The sequence below is a fragment of the Oncorhynchus clarkii genome, chromosome 21 (assembly GCF_045791955.1).
Source record: "Oncorhynchus clarkii lewisi isolate Uvic-CL-2024 chromosome 21, UVic_Ocla_1.0, whole genome shotgun sequence".
NCBI classification, from domain to species: domain Eukaryota; kingdom Metazoa; phylum Chordata; class Actinopteri; order Salmoniformes; family Salmonidae; genus Oncorhynchus; species Oncorhynchus clarkii.
Genome location: NC_092167.1, coordinates 35071056 through 35088864, shown reverse-complemented (window position 1 = coordinate 35088864; position 17809 = coordinate 35071056). Strand labels below are relative to the sequence as shown.

The following is a 17809-nucleotide window of genomic DNA, read 5'->3' as shown; positions in this document are numbered from 1 at the left end:
CACATGGAATGGTACCAAACGCATGGGAATGTGTTTGATGTATTTGATACCATTCCGCTTCAGCCATCACCACGAGCCCGCCCTCCCCAATTCAGGTGCCACCAACCTCCTGTGTTGTGTATTGCTGGGAGAATAGGACTCCAAAGCTCTGCTGAATCAAAACGTTGCACTTATTTATATCATTTGTAGCACAAACTGTTTTTACTTGTCTATTTATTTGACCACCCACTGGCCCTTCCCTCATTCCGCGACCAAGTCGGGGTGGTGTTATTGATCAGATGACTTTCGTTCCATTGAAGCCCCTTTTGCTCTACTGTAGTTAGAAACTGACCGAGGATCAGATATCCATGCATAACAAACTCGCCCATTGTACCTACTTGGAATCAGAACTTGTAGTTCCAGAAGTGAGCCGGTTTTAACTTCCATGTGCCTGTTGTCGCCGTACAAATAGATTGACTAGGATGGGGGGGGGGAAGCCCCTCAGACCATGTTGGCTTGAATGGGAATTACCGTTCTAGTTATTGTATTTCTGTGGTCGTCTCCTGTATGCTGATGTGAAGGACAGGAGGACTGGTGCAGAACAGTCTGTAGATTTGTTTTATTTCCCTCCGAGGATGGACTAGTTAACAAACGACAGACAATTCAACCCAACTGGAAGAATAGATTGTTTTTACGTGTACACAACCATTAGGAACACCTCCCTAATATTGAGTTGCACCTACTTTTGCCCTCAGAACAGCCTCAATTCGTCAGGGCGTGGACTCTACAAGGTGCCGAAAGCATTCCACAGGAATGCTGGTACATGTTGACTCCAATGCTTCCCACAGTTCTGTCAAGTTGACTCGATGTCCTTTGGGTGGTGGGCCACACAGGAAACTGTTGAGTGTGGAAAAACCCAGCAGTGTTGCAGTTCTTGACACACTCAAACTGGTGCGCCTGTCACCTACTACCATACCCCGTTCAAAGGCACTTAAATCTTTTGTCTTGCCCATTCACCCTCTGAATGGCACACACACAATGTCTATCTCAAAGCTTAAAAATCATTTTTTGGCCTGTCTCCTCCCCTTCATCTACACTGATTTGAAGTGGATTTAACAAGTGACATCAATAAGGGATCATAGCTTTCACCTGGTCAGTCTGTCATGGGAAGAGGTGTTCCTCATGTTTTGTACACTAAGTATGTACTGTAAATGTGTCACCAGTTTAAGCTTTGTGGGAAAGCAACTCATTTCTGTTGCACTACTTTTTATTTGTTAAACACTCCTTTGTGTTTAACCTTTGAACTTTCACCACACTTTGTCACTGGATCGCTGAGGTCAGACATTTTATATTGAGATTAGATGTGGGTAGGTGTGTCACTACCCATCGGCAAGGCAATGGAGCCGGAGTCTGCCTGCGTTTTTTATTTTTTTGGGGGGGTGGGCTGAATTTATTGGCCTTAAGAATTCATTCTTAGGAATAATTTAGAAAGTGTGAGTAAATATGCAACACTGCAGTATGTCAGTGACTGGATTTTTTTTCCTACTCTGAATAAAATTTTAAAACTAAAAACAGCCTCTATCTTGTCTTTTTGATTGGTATAAATTAAGTATATTGTACTTACGGCTTTTCTCTTCTTGGATGAAGGGGCTACTCAGCAGTTGCTACATCCATTTTGACTTATGTACCCAATCAATGATTCTTGAATATAACTCATGAGCTTAGTTCAACTGTCGTCAGAATCTTAGATGTAAGCTTGTTTTCCTCAATGTTTGAACAAACACTATATAGCCTCAAAACATGGATAAAACTATATCATGGATGGTCAGTCCTTGCATCCATAGCTCTGTCTATGAATGTGTTTACACTCCTCCAGCCCAATTCCTCAGCCTTTTACCAAAAATGCTTTGCTTCTCCTGCTGACTGCACTTTAAAAAGGAAGAAACACACAGCCAGTCCAGAGTCATCATGTACATACTCTGTCCATTTATTTTTACAAATCAGGAAGATATGATTTCATGTTATGTAACAGCCTGTACAAATGCAACATACAGAGAAAAAAAAAGTATTATCATAAAAAGCAGCACTGGGCCTTTAAATAACCCCATATAATTTTTCACATTTTGATTGGACGTGGCAAGCAAGTTTTTTTTTTTTTTTTTCTTCTTCAAAGCCCACTTTTTGTTGCAATAAAATTAGGTTATACACAGTTGTGTGTGAGGAAAGTCAACAACCTTGGATCTTGACTCAACCTGTTTTTCTCCTCTGTCAAAACAATGACTTGGCAAGATGGCGCAGCTATGTATGAATGTAAGTCATACGTAAGTATATATCAGATTGGCAACAAAATACATGGTTAAAAGAAGATATGCTTTAGAGTCGTCCACATACAATCAAATATTTGGGGAAGGAATGAATGAACCAGTGTTAATCTTTTTTTATGTAATATGTCAAATGAAGGGTGTTAGTTTCAACGTAAACAGACCACAAAAAACTAAATGACAAAAACCCTAATGAATTACATTCACAATGTAAACACCAGCATCAGGGCCTGCATTTCGTTAAATACTGCATTTCCCAAGAGTATTTGCACGGACACACCAATGTGAGGGCACACCCCAATAAGGATTGGCTCTGAACATTTCTCCCTGTTAAAACAATGACCATAGAGTTCTATAGAGGACTCCAGTGTCCAGAAGCAAGTTTGAGCATGGGCAGTGCCATTGGGGACTTCACAATTATTAAGTAGTCAACTGGGTGGGCCTTCCTATGGGTTACGGAAGCGTCATAAAATTCCATCCAGGGATCAGCCAATTAATTATACTCGTAAGCAAACATTCCATGACTGCAGGTGGCTGTAAATAGCCAACCTTGGCTTTATACCTGTTCAAACAACACACTCTAGGTGGCAGTGCACACCCTTTCAGTTTGTTTACCAACTCAGAAGTAGAAGAAAATGTACTAGTTTAAAAATGGAGATGGCCTCACTGACACTGCCCGTACGCTCACCGACGCCATAATGGGACAGATACGTTACAGTCTTTAAAGACTTGAACGCAACTCTAGTGTAAACGACGTGTGAAAACAGGCACGTTCAGCAGGCCACAACATTGTGTAAAGTTCAGATAGTACTATGTTATGAAGAACAAACATGCCTATCTGGTACAGAATCATGTCAGCTCTATTCATTACATGTCTATCTGCTCCTTTCCTTCAGATCAGTGCAGGTGAAGGAAAGGAGATGAGGACTAAGGAGAGGATATTACTTCACACTATTCAAGATGCAGATAGCTTTGTCGGTGAAACAGACAGAAATTGAATAGACCCCCCCCCCCCACAAGAAACAGTGTATATATCTATACCTCTGCAACATGGGAACGAGAAAGTACCCTTGTCTTAGGGAAGCGCTTTCCACTAACGAAGAATTTAAAATAATCTAGGACAGGTGTGAGTAGAGGGGAGGGAGAGGACGAGTCCGACTCATACATGTAGACAGACAGTGGTTAGTGTTACACATGTAAACATTTTCTTCCAGGTTTTGTTTTTGTTCCTCCCTCTAAAAAAAAGGTGCTCTCAGGTCCTTCTCCTGTTCAGGGATATTTCCAGTCTTTCTCCTCCTCCATTGACACACGGTTAAGTCTTTAGTTTATAAAGTCCAAGAGTCAGTGACCGTTCTGAGCAGCAGGCGATGGGGGGGGGGGGGGGGGGGGGGTCAACATTGCGAGGAGGTTTAAGGAACGGTCCAAGTCTTGGAACGTGACCGGTTCCGGTTGTGCACTCAGCCTTGAGAACTGAGGAGAACCATCCCCCCCATGTACTTGAGAACCATAAAGAGAGTGAGGAGAGTGATCAGGCTAGGATAAAAGGTGATAAAAACAAGAGCTAGAGAGGACAACAGTGCTAAAAGAAAAACTGCGGTGACCAAAAACGACTGTTGTATTGTGAATGATAAGTAGATAGTTTTTTACTTGTTTTTTTATATATATATATTTTAAATAGCCCACAAAGTGTTCAAAACATAAAGTGCAGGCAGCGTCAGTCTTGTTGTTCTTCTCTGAATCCACCAAAGCCCCACCCTGTTAAAATTATTCCAAAACAAACAAAAATGTACTTTGTCCAAAATAAACTAAAATAATGCTGAACTGTCAATGTCAACAATCCCCCCCCCAGGAACAGGAGGGAAATTACCCAAATTCCAAAGAGTCTCAAAGTCTGGAATTTGGTTGATGGAGTAGAGGTTTTGGAGGCACCGCTGGGATAGAGAAGCTCCCTTATCTCCACTCTATCCATCCTGCTGTTCATCCCTCCCTCACTCCACCCGTATGAGTAGGCCGTAGAGGAGGGTGCCCCCCTGCTCCTTGGTGATCCACTCGATTTCTGTGTTGCTAAAGCGGGGGTCAAGGGGCTCGCTGGCTCCAAGGTTCTGGGGCCCCACCTTATAAGAGCCCGGCCGCACGCACACCTGGAAACCCACCTGGGCCTGGTGACAACAGTGAGAACGAGGGTCCCGGAATCTGGAGGGAGAGAGGTGAGCAGGAGTCATGGGAATAAGAATGAAAGAACAAAAGCAGCGTAAGGCAGAGGAGACCAAGACAGCATAACAATTTCATGGTATACAGTATACTCAGTGGCCAGTTTATCAGGTACACCCATCTAGTACCGAGTCAGACCCCCCCCTTTGCCTCCAGGACGGCCAGAATTCTTCAGGGCATGGAAACATTGCTCAATTGGTATCAAGGGACCTAACGTGTGCCACAAAAAAACTTTACCCACACCATTACATCACCAGCCTGCACCGTTGACACCAGGCATGATGGGGCCATGGACTCCTGACTCTGCCATCATTGTGACGCAACAGGAACCAGGATTCGTCGGACCAGGCGCTGTTTTTCCACTCCGCAATTGTCCAGTGTTGGTGATCACACCCACTTCTTGTCATTACTTCTTGTTTTTAGCTGATAGGAGTGGAACCCGGTGTGGTCGTCTGCTGCAATATCCCATCTGTGACAAGGAGCGACGAGTTGTGCGTTCCGAGACGCCGTTCTGCACACCACTGTTGTACTGCGCTGTTTGTGGCCCGCCTGTTAGCTTGCACGATTCTTGCCATTCTCCTTCGACCTCTCATCAACAAGCTGTTTTCGCACCATTCTCGGGAATCATCAGAATGCCGTGAGTTAAAATTCCAGGAGGCCGGCTGTTTCTGAAATACTGGAACCAGTAACTGAATGCCTCGATGTCTGTCTGCCTGCTTTATATAACAAGCCACGGCCACGTGACTCACGGTCTGTAGGAGTGAACCAATTTTGTGAACGGGGTGGTGTACCTAATAAACTGAGTATAAACTTCAATAGGCAGATAAAAAGCAAGGGCATGAGAGAGACAACGATAGAGATTTGACACGTACTGCACTTTAGGGGCGAACATCTCCAGGCCGGAATAGCGCATGGTGGGGGACAGCTGTACCCGGGGGACCTCCTTGTCCCTTTCCCTGTCGGGGAGGCTGTTGCTGTTCTCCTCTGGCTCACTGTAGCCGTTAGGACCCTCCATCTTTGCCGGAGACACAGAGAAGATGGACGAAGTCCCTGAAACACCAAGACAACATGGGTTTGTTCATTTACATCGCCGTCATGATTCTTTAATCATTAGGGAAAATGTTTGTGATGGAAATGGTTCTGGAAATCAACCATACGTTTCAAAAGGATAGATTAGTGCTTTGGGAGAGAAACAACACCTTGAGGTGATAAGCACATCAAAATACAGGTGACCTGTGGTCAATTCACTATTTTTAGGGGTCCAAAAAAGTGGACCCCTAAACAATTGGCCTAGCGTTGTCCGGGTTAGGGAGGGTTTGCCCGGGAGGGATATCCTTGTCTCATCGCGCACTAGCGACTCCTGTGGCAGGCCGGGCGCAGTGCACGCTAACCAGGTCGCTATTGGCACGGTGTTTCCTCCGACACATTGGTGCGGCTGGCTTCCGGGTTGGATGCGCGCTGTGTTAAGAAGCAGTGCGGCTTGGTTGGGTTGTGTATCGGAGGACGCATGACTCTCGACCTTAGTCTCTCCCGAGCCCGTATGGGAGTTGTAGCGATGAGACAAGACAGTAACTACTAACAATTGGATACCACAAAATTGGGGAGAAAAGGGGTACAAATTTATTTTTAAAAAACAAAAGTGGATAAGGAAACAAATGCTGCGTCGTACCAGAGAGCAGCTGAGCATGGTCCAGAGTGCGTCTCAGAGCCCCTACACTGGTGCCGTGGTAGGCTATGTGCCACTTCTTAAATGCACTAGACACCTCACAGTGGGCCTTGATCCTATAGGGGAGGTAGTACACGCACACAATCACACACAAAATTGTTAGATAACCCCTCTCCATCTCCACCTGTATCCTGTGTCCTAGGACATTGATACTCAAAGTTTAAACTGTTTACTATTTTTATTCACATTCTCCCCTTATCTTTCGCCAAGGTGGGAATAGGTCAGATCTAGTAATCCATTTGTTCATTGAACTAGATTATACTCATTCAGTGGACATGAATAACACTGGGACTGATCTAAAGTAATTGGTTAAATACAGTTTTTGCAGTCCACTTGACTGGCTGTTTGCGACCTCTGACCTCAGCGCGAAGCGGCACCAGCCGAAGGGCAGGGCGTAGTCCCGGGGGGGCTCCCCTCTCTTGTAGTAGGACTCGTCTCCGCGCAGCTTGTGGCAAGACTCACAGTAACACAGGTTATACTTGGCCTCTTCGTTGAAGTAACCATCTGAGAGAGATGGATAGGCGGAGAGAGAGAGAGAGAGAGAGAGAGTTATGACTGAGCCAAGGATACTCAACTGGATAGCATAACCCCCCACACCAACAGAAAAGCACCCCCCTCCACCATTGAGACCAACAAGACAGCTGGAGTACGCAGAAGAGGCACGAAGAACAGCTGCACCCGAGCTAAACCAGACGAGGCATCGGCTGAAAACAATCTGCTCAAAAACCATTCTTTCCTTCTTTGTTATTATCAGAAATAGAATTATCCAATGATTAAATGGATAACAAGATGATAGTTGGAGCTGTATTGTTAGATTTTAGTGCAGCCTTTGAAGTTATAGATCATCATTTGTTACTGGAAAAAAAAACTACGAACTTATGGCTTTACATCACCTGCCATCACACGATTGGAGAGTTACGTATCCAATAGAACCCAGAGAGTGCGCTCTAGTTATGCTAAAGTGGACAAACAGAAGGGAAATGACAACATTGAACCATCATATTTGTGTATTGAAGACCTAATAATTTAAGAGGATTGCCGTTTTGAATTTGGTCAAGTTTGTGCCAAGACGGATAAGCCACCTGGTATAGAGTACCACAGCATGAGTCATAAGACTCAAACAAGGAAATGGTTCCAATCGTTTTTCCATCATACATTTTTCTCCATAGGGGATTTTAGAAACACTAAATATAAGGGCCGTGTTTAGTGTAGGCTTACCCTGGCGCGACATTTTGATAAGTGTAAATCTCTCTAGGACAAGGTGACTCATATATATATATATATATATATATATATATATATATATTTGCATGTATTTATCACCCAAAAATGTAAATGCTAATTAGCTGCTAATGTGGCTATCATAAAGAACTACAAAATGCCATGATCTGGACGAGACCGCCGAATCAAAAGTTAGAATCTCTAGATTAACTATCTAATGTTAGCTAAATTTAGTAAATAATAAATTGGCTAGATGGCTTTAAAATGGTCAATTCTGTGAACTGTCTTGTGCAAGTTTTAAATTGAAACAATACCTGTTAGCAAAGGTGTCAGCTAGAGATGTCGTGCAGGTGCTTGCAGGGATTTGTAGTCTTGTATGACGTCTACTTTGATGCTAATCATCATTTTCGAATAGAGCCGAATATATTGATAAAAAGTCACCTTGTCCGACAGACATGGTTTTCAAAACGTCACACTAGGGTAAGGCTACAAGAAACACTGCCCATATTTTAAGCTCTTCTAAAATTCAAGCAACATTAGATGGTCAGTTATTATGGTCAAGTCATATTGACATAGTTGTTGTGAAGATGGGGAGAGGTAGGCAGTGGTCTAAGGCACTGCATCTCAGTGCAAGAGGAGTCACAACAGTCCCTGAAATCCCCATGAAATCTCCATAGACAAACATTGGCAGTAGAATGGCCTTAATGAAGAGCTCAGTGACTTTCAGCGTGGCACCGTCATAGGGTGCCACCTTTCCAACAAGTCAGTTCGTTAAATTTCTGCCCTGGTCAAGTGTAAGGGCTGTTATTGTGAAGTTGAAACGTCTAGGAGCAACAACGGCTTGGCCGCAAAGTAGTAGGCCACACAAGCTCACAAAACAGAACGTCTGTCCTCGGTTGCAGAGTTCCAAACTGCCTCTGTAAGCAACGTCAGCACAAGAACTGTTCATGGGAGATTCACGAAATGGGTTTCCATGGCCGAGCAGCCACACAAGTCCAAGATGCGCAATGCCAAGTGTCGGCTGCAGTGGTGTAAAGCTTGCGTCTGGAGCAGTGGAAACATGTTCTCTGGAGTGATGAACCACGCTTCACAATCTGATAGTACGATGGCCTATCCGGGTTTGGTGGATGCCAGGAGAACGCTGCCTGCTCCAATGCATAGTGCCAACTGTAAAGTTTGGTGGAGGAGGAATAATGGTCTGGGCTTGCTTTCATGGTTCGGGCTGGGCCCCTTTTTTCCAAGTGCAGGGAAATCTTAATGCTACAGCATTCAATGACATTCTAGACAATTCTGTGCTTCCAACTTTGTGGCAAAAGGATTTGGGGAAGGCCCTTCCCTGTTTTAGAATAACAATGCCCCTGTGCACAAAGCGAGGTCCATACAGAAATGGTTTGTTGAGATCGGCGGGGAAGAACTTGACTGGCCTGCACAGAGACCTGACCTGAATTGGAACGCTGACTGCTAGCCAGGCCTAAATCGCCCAACATCAGTGCCCGACCTCACTAATGCTCTTGTGGCTGAATGGAAGCAAGTCCCCGCAGCAACATTCCAACATCTAGTGAAAAGCCTTCCCAGAAGATTGGAGGCTGTTATAGCAGCAAAGGGAGGACCAACTCCATATTAATGCCCATGATTTCGGAATGAGATGTTCTGCGTTTTTGGCACAAAGATCAACTGTACAAGTTGTTAAGGCTCTGGTCTTGTCCCATGTTGATTACTGTCCACTAATATGGTCAGGCACAGCAAAGAAATACCTAGCAAAGCTGTAGCTGGCTCACAACCAAGCAGAATGCCTTGCCCTTAACTGCGCACACAGAACTAACAACCACATGCATCAGTCTTTCATGGTTGAGGGTTGAGGAGAAATTGACTACTTCTCTTCCAGTCTTTTTAAATAAACATTTGTGTGTTGAAAATGGTTAACCACTTGTCTAATCTACCGCATACACTTCAAAACAGACATACATACTCCACCAGACAGGCCACTATGGGTTCTTCACTGTACCCAAAACAAAAAACAGATGTAATGCGTCGTTCAGTTATGTATCGAGCCACGTCATCATGGAATGCTCTGCCACCAGAGGTTAATCAGGCAAAAACCAAGTTTAGCTTTCAAAAAAATAAACTGTGTGGGGTACTCACCTGGCAGCGTGAGCAGGTCCTTGAAGCGCGAGCACAGGGCCTGGTATTCACAGGTCTTGTTGGGGTTGACCTCTGGAGGGGGCGTCCAGCACACACTCTCTTTGATCCCTGGAGGTCAGATAGCAAAGGTCAAAGAGTAGCACCGGTTGAGGCCAATAAGAGATGTATACAGAGCTTGATATTACTTAGAAGTCAAAACGTTTTACTGCCAAAGAACGTGATGCCAACAAGGACAATAACTTGGTCAACTTTGCATCTACAGAACACATGAAAATAACTTTTAATATGAAAGACATTTTGAACATCAACTGTAAAAGGCCTGCAATGAGTTGACATCATCGTCTTCTCACCGTCAACCATGTCCGCCTTCTCCATGTCGCCTTGGCAACGCGCCTCACCGCTCTCCCCTCCCACGGTTGGCACGTTGTCAGTCACGATTGTAACCTGCCAACGACATCAGAGCGTGTCACTGACTTGACTTCCGGTCGGCCCTCAGGAAGTGTGACAACAAATGACGTTGTACAGGGCCAGGCCGGGCGACAGATTATTAAACCGAGCCTGGCGGGAGGGCTGGGATTAGAGTTACAGACCTACTGAGGGATGGAGTGTCTAAATGAGATTGGGATTATGACTTAGGCCAGGTGGAAGTATTTCAGGATTAGAGAACATAGAGCAACATACTAGCAGATTAGTTCCTAGCTACTGATCTAAAAGTGGATCTGAGTAGGACTCGTCTAAAATGGTAGAAATTACCTTCCTCATCCTCTTCAGTTTCAGACGGTTTTGGGTGGGAGGGTGACAGACGTACCTGTTCACACTGCCCGTAGAGGTCTATGAGGGGGTAGCAGGGGGTGGGGATGTCCTGGGCTGCTACCCCCTGGTCCATCCCGTTCACATGGAGGTGCAGACAGCTGTTCCCATCCACTAGTAGACCTAATACTGTACCCTCTGGACATGTGTCCAGGTTAGGACCATAGTTCTCACAGATCTGGGATGGAGGAAGGGGGGGGGTGAAGTGATGGAGAGAAGGGAAAGAGAAAGAGGACTAATCAAACAATCAATCAGGTTGTTCATTTGAAATGACAAAATGTTCTCAAAAGTAGAAAGTGAGTTGTGAAGGGAGCTGAGTGAGAGAGAGCGACTCCAGTACCTTCAGTGAGTTGTGGAAGACAGAGTCTCTCTGCAGCAGCCAGGCAGAGCGTTTCAGACAGCACGCTGTGGAGGGAAAGTTGAGGCGGTCGGGGGAGTGACCTATCACCCCTAGCGACAAGGACGACGTCCACGACGGGTTCAGGCGGTCGATCTGAAACTATGGCAACAGAGACATTCGGACTGTCAGTCACAAACAATAGCGACAGAAAGCACTATATTATATAATGTGTCCCTAAACAACGACGCTGCCCCAATCAAAAAATCCAGAAAAACACACACACAACAGTGTAGCTACCTGGAACAGTTGTTGTCTGGGCAGGGGTTGTGCTGTGACCAGAAGGCCCTGGTTGTAGCTGGAGACACGGGCGGCCGTCAGGTTATGATTGGACAGCTGGATGTTCTTCCCATGGTTCTCCAGGAAGGCCATGACAGTGTTGGGCACCAGGGCTAGCTTACTGCTCCCAACCTGATGGATAGATGTGAGGGGGGAGGTAAATCAACAAGCTATTGTTTACTTCAGTTGCTCAATTCGTGCTAATCTTAAACCACCTGTGGAGCAAATGCTGGCTTCCTACTGTACTTTGAGATATTTGCTTGAAAAAAGCTACAAAATAGATATGACATTTTCTTACTTTAGAAGACACATTAGTCTAACTTTATATAGCTGTCAAGATTGTTTCACTCTGAAGGTCCAGGCAAAACTACATCCCTCAGTCTCCCATCCCGCTACATCCCTCAGTCTCCCATCCCGCTACATCCCTCAGTCTCCCATCCCGCTACATCCCTCAGTCTCCCATCGCACTACATCCCTCAGTCTCCCATCCCGCTACATCCCTCAGTCTCCCATCCCACTACATCCCTCAGTCTCCCATCCCGCTACATCCCTCAGTGTCTCTCACCGGCGTGCTGTCCTCCTCGCCATCGCTGCAGCTGTCTGAGGAGAGGGAGGGGGCCTTGATGCTTTCTGCATCCTCCAGCACTGAGGAACTGACAATGGACACAGCCGTCACACGACCATACAGGTCCAGCACCGCATAGACATTCTACAGGGAGGGGAGAAAGATGTGGGGGTTAGTGGGGTGGGGTGGTGTGTGTGTGAGAATTGAACACATGTGACGTGTGTGGATGAGAGAACAGTTTGTATGTTCATGAAGTGTCTGTGTGCGTGTTAATTGAACATACTCACACGTGTGTGTGTGTGTGTGTATGTGGGTGGGTGTGTGTGTGTACCTTGGCTACAGCGGTAGCAGCTGTTCCCATGTCCTCTCCGTCAATGAGGACGTGCATTGTGTCATCACTGCATCTCTTCACACCCACGCGGTTCCCCACCTAGACACAGAGGATTCATCTCAGTACCCATCCTATTACCAGTACACACTTGCCCTTTTCCTTCTATCCGTTCCAAATGCACACATTTTTCTAGAGACTATTGGGAGTATAATAATGAACCTTTAAATCAAGTAGCTGCAGGGGAGTTCTTTCTCTGACTATGCTCAGAGATGGATCTCCCGTGAAGCTGCTTGATTATAGGTTCATTATTATACTCCAATAGTCTCTGCCTACTTTTTGGATAGTTTTTCACAACACTCTAGTCACCATCTTTACATCTAAGTTCTCTATGACACGTTGTTCATTCTCCACTCCCTCCCCTCTCCGTCTCTCACCGTCAATCTGTCCAGGGATGCCCCGTAGTTCTGTCTTTGGAGGACCCCATTGCGTCGGACCTCTGACCCTGCCAGCAGCCAGGTGACCTTGGCGCGGAGCTGCGTGAGGGAGGGGGACAGGGCCGACATGGGGCAGGAGGGCAGCTCTGGGGGGGCCAGGCTAGTCAGACCCATGTGGAGGGAACCAGACCACTGGTTATCTACCTCGTCTATCTTCACCTGGGGGTTGGGATGGTGGGAAAGGAAGAAGAGAGAGGAAGAAGATGAGTACTAGTGATGGCAAAGAATGGCAAAGAATTAACTTGTTTTTCTGGATGGAAAAAAATTGAATTTACAATTCCTCAATTACAATCACCTACTGTGCATTCGGAAAGTATTCAGACCCCTTGACTTTTTCCACATTTTGTTACAGCTGTATTCTAAAATTGATGAAATTGTTTTTTATTCATTATTCTACACACAATACCCCATAATGACAAAGTAAAAACAGGTTTTTAGAAATTTTTGCAAATGTATTAAAAAATAGATATGAAATATTACATTTACATAAGTATTCAGATCTTTTACTCAGTACTTTGTTGAAGCACTTTTGGCAGCGATAACAGCCTCAAGTCTTCTTGGGTATGACGCTACAAGCTTGGCACACCTGTATTTGTGGAGTTTCTCCCATTCTTCTCTACAGATCCTCTCAAGCTCTGTCAGGTTGGATGGGGAGTGTCACTGCACAGCTATTTTCAGTTCTCTCCAGAGATGTTCGATTGGGTTCAAGTCCGGGCTCTGGCTGGGCTACTCAATGACATTCAGAGACTTTCCCGAAGCCACTCCTGTGCGTTCTTGGCTGTTTGCTTAGGGTCGTTGTCCTGTTGGAAGGTGAACCTTCGCCCCACCGGAGGTCCGGAGTGCTCTGAAGCAGGTTTTCATCAATGATCTCTTTGTACTTTGCTCCGTTCATCTTTCCCTTGACCCTGACGAGTCTCCCAGTCCCTGCCACTGAAAAACATCCCCACAGCATGATGCTGCCACAATAAAGATGGTGCCAGATGTCAAGACGTGATGCTTGGCATTCAGGCCAAAGAGTTCAACCTTGGTTTCATCAGATCAGAGAATCTTGTTTCTCATGGTCTGAGAGTCTTTAGGTGCCTTTTGGCAAACTCCAAGCGGGCTGTCATGTGACTTTTACTGAGTGGCGGCTTCCATCTGGCCTGATTGGTAGAATGTTGTAGAGATCGTTGTTCTTCTGGAAGATTCTCCCATCTCCACAGAGGAACTCTGGAGCTCTGTCAGAGTGACCATCGGGTTCTTGGTCACCGCGCAAGCCAAGTCCCTTCTCCCCCCCGATTTCTCAGTTTGTTCCAAACTTCTTCCATGTAAGAATGATGGAGGCCATTGTGTTCTTGGGGACCTTCAATGCTGCATACATTTTTTGGTACCCTTCCCCAGATCTGTGCCTCGACACAATCCTGTCTGAGCTCTACGTACAATTCCTTCGAACTCATGGCTTGGTTTTTGCTCTGACATGCACTGTCAACTATGGGACATTATATAGACAGGTGTGTGCCTTTCCAAATCATGTCCAATCAATTGAATTTACCACAGGTAGACTCCAATCAAGTTGTAGAAACATCAATGATAATCAATGGAAACAGAATTCACCAGAGCTCAATTTCAAGTCTCATGGCAAATGTATCGGTTCTTGTTTTTTAAATAAATTTGCAAAAATGTCAAAATAAACTTGTTTTCCCTTTGTCATTATGGGATATTGTGTAGATTGATGAGGAAAACATTTAATGAATACATTTTAGAATATGGCTGTAACTTAACAAAATGTGGAAAAAGTCAAGGGGTCTGAATACTTTCCGAAGGCACTGTATAAGACCTTCACAAAAAAAAAAAAAAAAAAAGCAATGCTAAACTCCACCCCAGCAACTCTACTTTCACACCTTGAATACCTCTCCGTGGTATTCCCCCTGCCTTGGCTCACCTCGAACAATTCGTCTGTTTTGAGTTCCTTGGCACTGAAGACGATGCCATGAGCGTATCCTCCTACCCGGACGGCCTGGCAGCCCTCTCCCAGCAGAACCACGTTCTTACCATGTTTACTGTGAAGCCGGTGGGCCACGCCTGCCACTACACACACACACACACAGGGGAAAAGGAGATGTGAGCCAGTTCATTTGCGGTCTGTTGTTTAACAATTTATTTCAATCCGGAACCTGAGAGAAAACACACACGTCCGTGGTGCATACCTGGTGAGTGTATGGGGAAGCTCTTCTCTGTTATGTTGCTGGTACACAGACTGTTGTCCAGAGGGCCAGAGGAACTGGTGATGGACACCTGGACACACTGACCGTACAGGTCTATCACCGCATACACCTCTAATGGAGGGAGGGAGGGAAGGAGAATGTCAAGAGAAACTTTCCAAAACAAAGACAATCTTAATGAGACAAATATTGATAAATAAAAAGTAAAATAACTAAATAGCAGTGATATTTTAGCATAAAAGAGCTGCTAAGTGTATTTATTCAGAGAAGCTTGTGGCAGTTAAATAAAAAGACCCTTAGCAAACAGCCAAGACAGCATCCTGAAGCCATTCCTGCGCTATCAATTCCATTTGAATCAATTCATGAGACCCCTAGCACATACAGTGCCGTCGGAAAAGTATTGCGACCCCTTGACTTTTTCCACATTACAGCCTTATTCTAAAATGGATTAAAATAAATATAATCCTGAGCAATCGACACACAATACCCCATAATGACAAAGCAAAAGCAGGTTTAGACATTTTCGCAAATAAAAAAATAGAAATACCTTATTTACATAAGTATTCAGACCCTTTGCTATGAGACTCGAAATTGAACTCATCTGCATCCTGTTTCCATTGATCATTATTGAGATGTTTCTACAACTTGGAGTCAACCTGTGGTAAATTAAATTGATTGGACATGATTTGGAAAGGGACACAGGTCTATATAAAATGTCCCACAGTTGACGGTGCATGTCAGAGCAAAAACCAAGCCATGAGGTCGAAGGAATTGTCCGTAGAGCTCCGAGACAGGATTGTGTCGAGGCACAGATCTGGGGATGGGTAACAAAAAATGTCTGCAGCATTGAAAGTCCAAGAACACAGTGGCCTCCATCATTCTTACATGGAAGAAGTTTGGAACCTCCAAGACTCTTCCTAGAACTGGCCGCCCAGCCAAACGGATTCACATCAGAGAGAAGGGCCTTGGTCAGGGAAGTGAAACAAGATTCTCTGGTCTGATGAAACCAAGACTGAACTCTTAGGCCTGAATGCCACACATCAAGTCTGGAGGACACCTGGCACCATCTGTACGGTGAAGCATGGTGGTGGCAGTGTCGGGATGTTGTTCAGCGGCAGAGACTGGGAGACTAGTCAGGATTGAGGCAAAGATGAACAGAGCAAAGTACAGGGAGATCATTGACGAAAACCTGCTCAGGACCTCAGACTGGGGCAAAGGTTCAGCTTCCAACAGGACAACGACCCCAAGCTCACAGCCAAGACAATGCAGGAGTGGCTTCGGGACAAGTCTCTGAATGTCCTTGAGTGACCCAGCCAGAGCCCGGTCTTAAACCCGATCAAACATCTCTGGAGAGTCCTAAAAACAGCTGTCCAGCGACGATCCCCATCCAACATGACAGAGCTTGAGAGGATCTACAGAGAAGAATGGGAGAAACTCACCAAATACAGGTCTGCCAAGCTTGTAGCGTCATACCCAAGAAGACTGTAATCGCTGCCAAAGGTGCTTCAACAAAGTACTGAGTAAAAGGTCTGAATACGTATGTAAATGCGATCAGTTTTTTTTATTTGTAACAAATTAGCAAAAATTTCTAAACCCGTTTTTGCTTGGTCATTATGGAATATTGTGTGTAGATTGATGAGGGGGGAAAAAACGATTTAATCCATTTTAGAATAACGCTGTAACGTAACAAAATGTGGAAAAAGTGAAGAGGTCTGAATACTTTCCGAAGGCACTGTACATGGGGTTGTGATAAGATGTACATGACAACTGGTTCCACTCACCTTTATCTGGCGGCAGTCCGGTGCAGGCCACACCCTGGTCCACCCCATTGATGTAGTAGTGGAGGTCGCCGGTGGCCGAGCGCATCATGCCGATCCTACTGCCCGTGGTCAGGGAGTCCAGGTCACAGCCGTAGTTGTTACGCATGGTGTTGCCGTCCTGCATGATGGCCGTGCCACTGGAATGCGAGGGGAGAGATAAAACGTTTGAAGACAGCTAGGTGAACCACGCATGTCCAAAGAGACCTGAAAACGTTTCATTAGCTCCCTGAGCTAATTGGCTTTAGCTCAGTGGGCTAAAAATAGGCGCGCAGCAGGACACCTGGGTTTGAACACAAACAAACATAAACCCTTACCTAAGCATCCAGGTGTCGTAGTCTATATCTGTCATGGTGTTGGGAAACTCCAGCTCTTCTGGCCTGATGGAAGTCACACCTGGACAGAACACACACAGACAAACACATCACCCCTCTGCTGTGGGTGTGGATAGGGCTGTGTGAAGTTTGAGAGGGGTAAAATAGAAACGCCTTACCTGCCATTATCTTACCTGCTTCTATTGACCCCGACCAACGGTCCACCATCTTCTGAATGACTATCTCAAAGAGCTCTCCGTCTCGAAGGCACCTAGCAATGGACAACACAGTCTTGACACACACAAGTGGTGTGTGTGTGTGTGTGTGTGTGTGTACCTTTTGACCTGTTGGAAATGACGATTGTGTGTGTGTGTGTCACACTGACCTGTTGGAGATGACGATGGCGTCGTTGAACTCGGAGCGACAGTTCTGTCTGAGGGCAGTGCGCCCCCCGTTGGTGATCACGGCGTTGGTGCCGTGCAGCTGGTGGAAGCGCAGGTCGTTGGCACTGTTGCCCCCGGCAACCGAGCATGGGCTGCCGGGCGACATGACGGTGGGGCCCTCCGAGCTGTCCTCTGGGAGAGGGGGGAGGTCCGCTGGAGAGGGAGGAGAGAGAGAGAGAGATGGGTTTAGTCATGAGACAAAAAGTTAGTTGACACACTAGCAGCCTTTAGAATGTTCTTGTGAACCTCTCTACCTTCCTCCCGCCCGTCTCTCTACCCCCCCCCCATCCCTCTCACCCATGTCGTCCATGATGGTGGCCTGTGCGGCCTGGCCGTAGAGGTCCACCACGGCGTAGACGCTGGGCGGGACGTTCCACGCCGCCGGGCCCTGCGCCACCCCGTTCACAAAGAAGTGGAGGCTCCCGTCCTCCTTACGCACCACGCCCACCGTGTCCCCCGCCTGGGGGGGGGGAGAGAGAGAGAGAGCTCGGAGTGTTAAATTGACAACTACGAAACACAAGAGGCAGTAAGTAGTAAAATGATAATGTCATATGTTGA

At 45.9% G+C, this 17809-nt stretch overlaps 1 protein-coding gene across 2 annotated transcripts in view; it reads right to left on the bottom strand.

Moving 5' to 3' along the window:
• Positions 1-1942: 1942 nt before the first annotated feature.
• Positions 1943-17809, bottom strand: part of LOC139378958 (neuralized-like protein 4) — a 33921-nt gene continuing 18054 nt past the window's right edge. Inside the window, exons 12-30 of one of the 2 annotated variants that reach the window (XM_071121599.1) lie at positions 17549-17711; positions 17194-17404; positions 17003-17079; positions 16812-16890; positions 16459-16634; positions 14663-14791; positions 14398-14543; positions 12417-12635; positions 11983-12081; positions 11652-11795; positions 11048-11218; positions 10751-10909; positions 10409-10588; positions 9951-10044; positions 9601-9708; positions 6597-6741; positions 6181-6293; positions 5384-5561; positions 1943-4493 (exon numbers count right to left, since the gene is read on the bottom strand). In XM_071121599.1, the coding sequence (XP_070977700.1) occupies positions 4289-4493; positions 5384-5561; positions 6181-6293; positions 6597-6741; positions 9601-9708; positions 9951-10044; positions 10409-10588; positions 10751-10909; positions 11048-11218; positions 11652-11795; positions 11983-12081; positions 12417-12635; positions 14398-14543; positions 14663-14791; positions 16459-16634; positions 16812-16890; positions 17003-17079; positions 17194-17404; positions 17549-17711 (2796 nt within the window). In that variant the 3' untranslated portion in view covers positions 1943-4288. Of the gene's footprint in view, positions 4494-5383; positions 5562-6180; positions 6294-6596; positions 6742-9600; positions 9709-9950; positions 10045-10408; positions 10589-10750; positions 10910-11047; positions 11219-11651; positions 11796-11982; positions 12082-12416; positions 12636-14397; positions 14544-14662; positions 14792-16458; positions 16635-16811; positions 16891-16987; positions 17080-17193; positions 17405-17548; positions 17712-17809 lie in introns of both variants that reach the window. The other variant, XM_071121598.1, reaches the window with a different exon arrangement.